This window comes from Montipora capricornis, chromosome 2, assembly GCF_036669925.1.
Source record: "Montipora capricornis isolate CH-2021 chromosome 2, ASM3666992v2, whole genome shotgun sequence".
In the NCBI taxonomy this organism is placed as follows: domain Eukaryota; kingdom Metazoa; phylum Cnidaria; class Anthozoa; order Scleractinia; family Acroporidae; genus Montipora; species Montipora capricornis.
This window is the reverse complement of record NC_090884.1, coordinates 11,802,257-11,812,256: the sequence shown is the minus strand read 5'-3', so window position 1 is coordinate 11,812,256 and position 10,000 is coordinate 11,802,257. Positions and strand designations below refer to the sequence as shown.

Below are 10,000 nucleotides of genomic sequence, written 5' to 3'. Positions count from 1 at the left end.
GGAAGGTGCTCTTATTAAACACTTACGAAGAAAGCCACAAACAGCAATGGCGGCGCACAACCTTGTCACGGCTGTGTTGTGATTATCCATCCTGATTGGCTAAGTAGATCGAACTTCTAGTTACGAAGCAGTAACAAATTTGCATAAAGATCCCCGCCAAAACTAAAAAGGCACTCCTTTTAACTTTCAACAATTGCAACTTTTCAACTCTTAAGAGATTGTGTTGATGCGTATTTGTACCAGTTTATGAGTGAAAATAACGCGTTTTCATGGCAAAGCAAATTCCAAATGGTTTTGTTGATTTCCGGCGGCCACTTTGTGTACCATAATGGTACACCAAAATGGCGCCTCCGTTTCGGCCAATAACTAAAAAATGCTGTACCACACAGACTTGGCACTTTGAGAAGTTGTTTATGTATTAGTATTTTACAACATTTCATTATCTTGGCCTTTTTCATGAAACGGTTTAGAATTTATTTTTTTGCTGCATAACGGTGAAAACGATCTATAGGAATTGAAACGAACTATTTTATATTGCTCTTGTGTTTCAGACTGAGCACTGCGTTTGATTGGGAAATCCGGCCGGATTCTGGATCTTCCGATTTCCAATCGTACACAAAATCTGAATTTTGCCTCAGACTTCACTAATTGCAAATCCATGTCAGGAACGATAATAGGAACCCTTCCAGTCGCTGTGGGGTGAGACGTGTTAGAAATGAGATTACGGATACTTTTCAAGGTGTTTGCTTTCGTTGTTGTTGCCGCCGTAGCGTTAATAACTGTACAAATATGGAAAGTACAGGGTTGTCGAAAGGACATGGAGAAAGTGGTAAGTCGCAGGAATCACTCGAAAGTAAACACCCTCGACACGCACAATGATATGCAAGATGGCTTATTGAAGAGCACACCTGCTTTGAGAAAACCTGGAAAGTTTTATGTGGCGTTTAACTATTGGGAGCAACTTACGATGGCGACAAATAATCTCATTGCTCTTGCAGCCTTAGCCACTTTTAGTGGGGGTCAAGCTGTTGAGCCTTTTATAAGGAACTCAAAATTTCTGGCACAACTCAAGTTACCGACACTGGCGTCTTACTTCAATTTGACTTTGTTTAATAAAAAGCTGCTCTCCCACGGTTACAACACCCTTGCAAGCTGGAAGACATTTCAACATGTATGCCAAGATCGATTAGATTTGCTGGTTTATCTTATTTATGAACCACAAGCAACACGCTTAAGGCAAGAGCGGAATATTTCAAAGCCTTCAGTGATTCCTTGCGCATGGAGTGGTCGTAAACACAAAAAAATATTCGCGGGACGTAGAGTTACTACAACTATTTGCATCGATGTTGGGGTTCTTAAATCGATCGAGAGATTTCATGACCAAGTTATCAAGGGTAGAACTTGTATCGGCATTGTGGAATGGAGAGGGAATGGCACTAAAGTACGAGCGAACTTTCCATTACCACAAACTATCCAGTTTTGTCTTCATACACCGGATGTTTCTTTTTTTAATAACAAACTCTTGCAAATTGCTCATGATTTTGTATCAAAAAAGTTGGGTTCTAACTTTATATCAGTTCATCTGCGCACTGAACAAATTCTTCGTCATAGAGGTCCTATTTCGTTAGTAGTCAAGTGTATCACGGAAATGGTAGCACGGATCCAGCAAGAACGAGATCGTGACCCAAAGAATGGAAACTCTAAGAGAAAAACGTTTGTCGCCGCAGATTTTCTGCAGTTCGGATCTCATTCAGGCGACGTATTGCCCGCACGGAAAAGATCGGGCTTGCTCATGACGGTCATAGGAGGGTTACTCGAGAATCCAACATTCTTCGATCCAAAGGTATATCATCTTGTTGACAGGGGCTCCGTTGCTATTGTTGAAATGAATATTCTTGCTTCAGGAAGCCAGATCTTTTCAGTTGGCGGAGGATCTTTTCAACATTGGATAAGAAATTTATTTGCCCAAAAACACAATAATAGTTTTCCGAACGTTCCATGTCAATGTTGTTGATGAGCCTTTGGTAAACTATTTAAGGTTGCGAGTAACAGCTCAAGAACTAGTATAACTAATACTAGAATAATGAGGCAAGGGGGGTTTTTCAAGTTTTTTAAATTGATGGCCCTCTCTTGTCTCATAATTCATCATTAAGTGTCGCCGAACCTCTGAAACGAATGTTTAAGAAATATGAAATAACCGTGGTTAACAAGCCATTGAGCACGCTTCAACATTAGTTCTCGATTCCCACTTGACTCTGGCACAAGCTGATATTGAAGTGACCAGTACTTTTTAGCCCTTCCGGTGAAAACGGGCAGATCATGCACTACAAAGAAAAAAGAACACATGACGAATTTAAACTGCCGCGGCCAAAGGGCCCACAAATGCAATTTCAAATCATGCTTGTAGTTCATGGGCCAAGACCCTAAAAATAGGGTGTTCGGTATCACTCAAGGGGAGAAAAGCCATTATACATTCTTGAAATCTACAATTCCTTTAGTTTACGATTTAGCATGATAGAAGTCTCGGATGAGTAGCTGTTAAAGAGATATCACGTAACCCTTCCTTAATAATATCTTGCCTTGCATGGCTGTATTGGTCGTTTGAATTTGATCTTCTCTGTGATATATATTTTTTCCCCCGACGTTACGCGGCTTAAGTTTTCCTTAAAATGACACGATAATGTTGGACATGCTCGCAGGGATATTTCGTAAACACCATTCGAGACGTAAGACATTGATACCCAAAGGAAGTTGCGTGAATTTCAGTGAGTTTATCTCGTTCGGTAGGAAAGATTTCATTGGTTGCCAGTCAATTACAGGTCTCGAGCTGTCCTCATGTATATTTTTAGCGTTTCACTAACATGTTTTTACTGTTTCACTAACATGCTAGAACGCGTTATTAAAAGAGCTTAAAAGTATTGCCAAAGGAAAAGAAAAGCGATTGTATTGGTGAAAAGCGTTTTCTTCTGTGACCAATTAACATACAAAAGAAATTAAACTAAAAAAGAAGATGGTCATGATCATTGTCATAAGAATCACTGGAGTTTTTGCATTGCACTCGATGTCGCGTTAGCTATGAGCGGCTGCAAAGCACGTTGTTGAGTCATATAAATCTGTGATGAAAACACAAAAAAATGGAAGGAGAGCAATGGACCTTTTTGCAGATACGGCGACCATTTTGATTTCTATTGTTTCGAAAGACAATATGTGATGCTCAGGGGGCAAATCAATATGTATTTCCCCCCTGGGCATCCCATGATAGCTATTCGAAACAATAGAAATCAAAATGGTCGCCGTATGGGTGAAAAGGTCCATTAAATCGTGACACGCTTGTGGAACGAACAAAGGTTTACTGGTGTTTTCCAAAGCCAAGACAGTGTGAGGAAACAATAATAAATTATTAAAGATGTAGCTACTCTTTATCCAGATGGAGATAAAGATGCTGGACTTCCACCTCATCGAATTCCTCGATGAAAATGGTGGTGCTTTGAACAAGTATACCTACGAAAGCAAAGTACTTGACCGATTGGCTGCAAGAACAAACATTTTTTGTTCTCAATGAAGAAGATATGAAATGCTCAAGTGCACTTGTTTATCGAGGACCTGGCTTTAAGAAAAGTAAAAATGATCGCTGTTTTGAGAATATTTTGTACTTAATTAGTTGATTGTGTTATGAGTTTTCTTTTTTACTAAAAGCGAAAGCTAGAAAATGTTTGCGACGGACGGAACTGAAAGATTTCCTGTTGCGTTCTACAATATTTTGCCAGCGAGAGAGCTGAAGGAATGAATCAAGACGTTGCTTCCTTTTTTCTGGGTGTAAACAACGGTTTATATTTTTTGTGTGTGTGTAGGCAAGGTCCTGAATAGGTCGTTTTCACTGTCACACAACAAAAATATAAAATCGAAACCGTTCAATGAAATAAGCCAAAAACTTGGAATGTTGTAGGACAAAAATTCATAAATCACCTCACCAATTCTCAGGTCTGTGCCGTACACCATTTCTGAGTTATTTGTCAAAGCGTTTCCGGCAACTTTATAGAGTTTTGTATGGAGCCGCCATGTTGGTGCACAACAGTGGTGCACCAAAATGGCGGCCAGAAATCAACATGATGATCTGTACTCCTGTAGCGATGAAAGCGCTTATTTTTCGCTCATAAGATAAAATAAGTGTGTATGAACACACCTCCTAATGTACTTGAAACGCTCAGATTGCTGAGATTCATAGGCATAGACATTTTTCCCTACCAAATAACTTTGTATCGTAGTGTCACGCAAGCTGACAATTCGGAAATTAAAAATGCTGTATTTTCGAAACGAAGGACGTTATGGAACTGAAAACTTGAAAAAAGATTATTTCTAGGTCATCTTCAACCAACTATAGATAAAAATTCAAAACACCTTGCGATTTTGATTTTAGAATTTGATGACGTGATTGTGAAAACCATCTATTTTTCACGATTTAGTACATGCATCATTGTGTAACATTATATTGTTAGTAAGGACTGGCCGCCTTTTGTTGCAGTTTTTGGGGAAAAGACAAGTATTCTTCAAAGAATTCGTGCCGCTTAGTTTTTCAGCTTACGGCCTCACCGCGTGTCAATAATTCTGGCGTGCAAAATGAACTTTTAAAAAGTACTCGTGTGGCACCTGCCATGCTCTGCAGACTGGCTGCTGGTATGTATGTAGAAACCACTCTTGCGGGTTTTCAGAGCATTCGCTTTCGCATTTCGTTATCATCATTATTATCACTTTGAGGAAAAATGCCAAAAAAATTGAGAGTGCACTTAAAGAGTAGACTGAAGAAAAAAATAGCGCACCATTTAGCCAGCGGAAAAATCATACAGTCCTAATTATTGAAGAGGGCTTCTGCGATGAAAAAGATTCATGAAACTACAAAAAAAAAATAGCAATCAGAAGAAACTAAACTCATAAATTAATCCATATCTAAATCATAAATTTAATTGCTTGTCCCTTACCTTGATAAAAACATGAACCATTAAATTTAACAAGTGAAGGCTACATCAATACCTCATGGTCAGCCGCAGTCATGCTGCCAGTTATTAGGGAGCTTACGAAACGACGACGCCGACGGCGACGGCTCTGCACGCTCTGCACGTGCGTTTTACATAAAATGGTACATTTCTTTGCCGTCATCTCCTAAATGACGACGTGAAATGACCAAATTCAAGGTTCTGTGGAGGACGTTAGCACATGACGATGAATTTTCAGTTCTCTCTCTACGCTTCCAACCCACTCATACCAGTTTAGTTCCTCAACAGTTACTACACATTTTTAACGCGAAATGACATGAAATAGTTTCGTAGTGATATAAATAACGCAAACTCGTATTTTTAAATGAAGTCCTGGTAGCCGTCGTCGTCCTCGTTTCGTAAGCTCCCTATTTGTCTACGTGTCTACCTATTCACACCAACAAGACATGTTTAATTAAACTGGGTGTAACAAAGTGAAAATCAATCACAGAAAAATGTAGGACTGGCTTTTACGTGAGATTGAAGTGAATTTCAATACATGCTTTGACCTGTGTTAAATTTATAGTCGGCAAAAATCAGTATTCACGATTTAAAAAGAAAACACTTTGAAACCGTGTTTAACTAAACATCAGTGTTCAAAACACGGTTAAGGTTTCAATTGGTGTGAACGAGGCATCATGAATTGTAAATAACTAGTGAAAAATGGCCTATCGCTCCGCTGTAGTCTATTTCCATATTGTCTATCGTGTCCTCAAGAGGCCATTGTTTTTTTTCGACCTGAGTATCCATAGTCTTCGTTCTCTTGATAATTTTATCCGCCGACAACTCTACGTTTCTTCAAAGATAATAGTTGAAAACAATGGATCCCCCATTAAATTAAACAATGTCAACTTTGTGAAGCCATAAAATAAAATACTGACTTGTTTTACCTCCCACTTGTTTGTCTTTGGAAATCTGGCAGGGATTCGCATTTCTTGTTTACACCCATTACATGGACACAGCTTGACAGAATCCCTGAATATCAAGTAACAGAGACTAGAATGGAACGAGCGAATCTGGCTGATCTGTATTAAAGTTCGCATATTAACCCCTCTAATTAGCTCTAGTTGTTACCAAATCTCACTGTATTTTCTTCTAGTGTCAGTCTTCATCATGATCACTGTCAGTGACCATGGTTCAGAAAATGCAGATCTGCATAGCTTTGAGATCCGAGAATAAATATCACAATAATCACAATCCCTCTCCCAGCCTTTTTCCCGGCTTCAATGGGCTCTAAACTTTGCATTATTTATACAGCTGGTACTAAGTATTTCAAAATCTGAATGCCTAGAGTCAACACAAAAAAAATCCAACAGTGAATGTTTTAAAAATGCGCTGGATCTCTGTCTTGGTTCCTCTGGTAAGGAAATTTCAATTGATTGCATAGCTTGTAGTCTATACCGGACGTCTTAAAACTACAGTACAATACATTATCCACCCTTCAATTTCGGATTTCAATTTTCATTTTTCAAAGCGAAAATTTGACGAATGGTCTTTGACATTAATTACCACACTGTAATTTCTTTCTACAATTTAGTTGTGATACTAGATGGGGTCTTTTTAAAAGGCGACAATTATAACATACGGTGATGTAATTGAAGGATCTTCAAGTTGAACGTGCAGTTCGGCGATCTCGATAAAGATATCATACGAAACAAAACGTGCAATGTAATCGAAATTTAGAGACAGAGAGACTTCTTGCTTTATGCGAGCTTCGACAATGAAGATTTCGAGGTGAAAGTTTGTAAAAAGATGCCTATGTAAATTTAAATCATGAGCAATGAATTTGTAATAATTACACTTCACAGCTCAACTTTTTGATTGTGAAATTTTTTAACGCTATGAAACAGTGATTGAAAGACAAATTGGCACATGGCCTTTAAATTTACTTTCGAAGACAAGCGTGGAGAGTGATAGGATAATATTATCTACTCCTCTCGAAGAAGTACAAACCCCCGCACAAGGCTTAAACAAGGACTTCAAAGTCTTTAAATTGTCGGCTCTCATTGGCTATCCTCTGTCCATTTCCAAAGAAGACGTCAAGCCGAGATTTCATTTGCAGAAATCCCTGCATCGAGGAATTATCTCCTTTAACGATACTTTAATTGATCCGATCCAGTCTTCCATGCTTCCTTATGAAGCAATGATGGGACTCCTGCAATGAGCCTGTATGCTCGGTAAAGACTGTCAATTAACAATAACAAAAATAATAATAATAATAACAATAATAATAATAATAATAATAATAATAATAATAATAATAATAGCGTTTATTGATCAGAACCGATCTTTTCAAACAGCCCTATATGTTTCCGTAGACAAATCTTCAGGTCGTTTGAAGTTGATTTCACTGACGGATTTTACTGAGGAATGACACCCCTTCCGAGTCGAAACACTGTGGTCCCATGAAACGCAAACTGACGGTGCGTTTTCTTGGTAAAATCCGAAAACGGATTTTGCGTTCTTTTGACGAAATCCAAAAAGTGATTATGAATTTAAAGTATCCACACTAATTCCGGATTTTGAGATTCGCCACCTTAAGGTTTTTTTTGGAAAAGGATCTGAAAAACTCGGGGTGCGTTTTTTGGGAAAATCCGAAAACGGATCATGAATCCAAAGTATCCACACTCGAGGAGGATACTTCGGATTAAATCTAAATTCGGAGTTTTGAGATTCACCACTTCAGCGTTTTTCGGGGAAGGATTGAAAAAAGTATTTTTGACAAGCGGTTTTCTATGCAAAAATGATACACAACAGCCACCGTACATGACAGTTTAGCCCAAACGTTTTTCTCATTTTTACCGCACGATCGAAGACACGAATATGTCGAAAATGGTTAGGTTTCCTGCAGATTTCACACCAGAAATTACACTAAAAGTTTCTTGACAGCAATGATATTGTTACTGCCTTTCCTACAGCTAAAAAAGTAAACTGCAAGAATAACCTCTGTTGTCAATTTGTACCTTAGAGGGCATGTTTTTCGTCATTTCTTTTTATTGATCTGAAAGGTTTTTTTTCATCGAAGTAAACCGCTAAATTTTTTGTTTTGTTTTGTAAATTGCACGCAACTCTGGGTTTGTTTGTTTGTTTGAGTTGTCATGGAAAATAATTGCGGTTTTTTGACGCTGAAGAATCCATTGATCCGAGATCACATTTCCCAAAAAAAACGCACCCTCGGTTTTTTTGACAAGCGGTTTTCCATTTACACAATAGCTACCGTTTTTTGGCAGTTTAGCCCAAATGTTTTTCTCGCGCCATTTTTACCGTACGATCAAAGTCACGAACAAGAAATTACAATAAAAGTTTCTTGACAGCCCATATTGTTAGCACCTTTTTTACCTTAGCACGCATGTTTTTCGGCCTTTTTTTTTTATTGATCGCCAAGGTATGCCTTTTTCTGGCGGCATTTTCATTGAAAATTTTCTCCAAAACAAAGCAACTCTAGGTTTGTTTGTTTCCGTTGTCATGGCTACGCTGAAGAATCCATTGATCCGAGAACGCAAATCCGTTTTTGGAATTTTACCGAAAAAACACACTCTGAATGCCTTGTCTTTCTGAAAAAGGTAGTACATTTTGCTGGGGGTAAGAGGCTGGTTTTGTTTTTCACTTGTGTAAAGAGTCTTTTTTATGTTATAGGAATTAGCCATCCTTGCATATTCTCATAACAAAGGTAAGCTTCAAAGAGTTTTCTTTTAATCAGTCTAAGCGTGCTATTTGTAACATCTGTACTCCCGATGGTATCTCGATGCGAGTGGATTATCAACAAGAAAGAATCAAGCACATGGCACATTTCGTTTTTATATCCGCTTTCTTGCATTTTCCGCTCCAGAATGTCCCTAGTAACAACAGGAACCCATGGCCAGGAGCGAACAACTCCCGTCTACATCTACATGTTCCAGCACTCGGCAAAGTCCCTTTTTGACTTATAGCTGTTTTTGCTTACGTGGCCTCATACACCGTAAGCTAGTGCTAGGCTAGTGCGCGGCTTTCGGAGCAAGGGGTCCCCACTTCGATCCTCGGTTACTTGAACGTCTGTTTCCTCTTTCCTCTGATCTGTGTAGCTATAGCTTTAAATATCCGTGAAACAGAGCACTGACAGAGGGAGGGGGGTAAAAGGCGCACCGATGGCTTCCATTGATACCAGTTTCATAACTGAAGGAACTACCGACGTTAAATAAGTTAACTTTACTTTACGACGTGCTGGAGATAACAGGACAACCACAATAGCATGCAGGGACTCCTTACTCTTTTCGAATAGTGTGTGGGTTCTTTAACGTTCCCAGGGAAACTTATGAACATACGAGATATTTGTGAGACGGGGCCTACGTTTTATAGAACTTATCCGAAAAGACTTGAATTCTAACCATTTGCAGATAAAATTACAAAGGTAGCACTTTCTCCCCAGTTATTTTAAGATCTTGAGTGCCTATTTTAAGGTATTTTAAAAGACCGTTCTATTTTTAGACTACCTTTTCCGAGTTCCGTTTCGGTGACGTATAACGTCAAGTTAGTTTCTTGTGATTGGTCATCGAACTCCTGTGGGAGTCTCATTCCCCGGAAATTCAATCTCAAAATAAATCGATTTGTAAAAAACGCCCTGACAGGAAGTTAGGGCTGTTGTTCACTCCCAGTCCTGGGCTCCCGCTAACATAAGGTACACAGGTAACCCACTATACAATTACCACACCATACACCTAAAGCTTGTTTATCAATGATATGCCTTGTCCATTAAGAGTCACCAAAGGCTCATCCGACCCACTGAAAGGACGGTCCTACATTTTTGAACACTTGGATACTCATCAAAAACGCCGCAAAATTTTTTCTTCCGATGTCCTTTACATTACCAGGAACCCATTGCCCGGACCCTCCATCCGCACCCTGCTTGCAAACGTAGCTGGCGTTGAAAAGCCGTTAACTTAGGACGCTTTCCATTTGACAATACTGACCGGCCAGACCGGCCATTTGGAAGT

General features: G+C 39.1%; 1 protein-coding gene across 3 annotated transcripts in view; it reads left to right on the top strand.

The window, feature by feature from the left end:
- LOC138038837 (collagen alpha-6(VI) chain-like) overlaps nucleotides 1-10,000 on the top strand; it is a 41,055-nt gene that overhangs the window by 15,957 nt on the left and 15,098 nt on the right. For 2 of the 3 annotated variants that reach the window (XM_068884904.1, XM_068884905.1), the window contains 2 exons: nucleotides 552-1,843; nucleotides 8,667-8,700. In XM_068884904.1, coding sequence (XP_068741005.1) covers nucleotides 716-1,843; nucleotides 8,667-8,700 — 1,162 coding nt within the window. In that variant the 5' untranslated portion in view covers nucleotides 552-715. Of the gene's footprint in view, nucleotides 1-551; nucleotides 1,844-6,359; nucleotides 6,391-8,666; nucleotides 8,701-10,000 lie in introns of those variants that run through there. The other variant, XM_068884906.1, reaches the window with a different exon arrangement.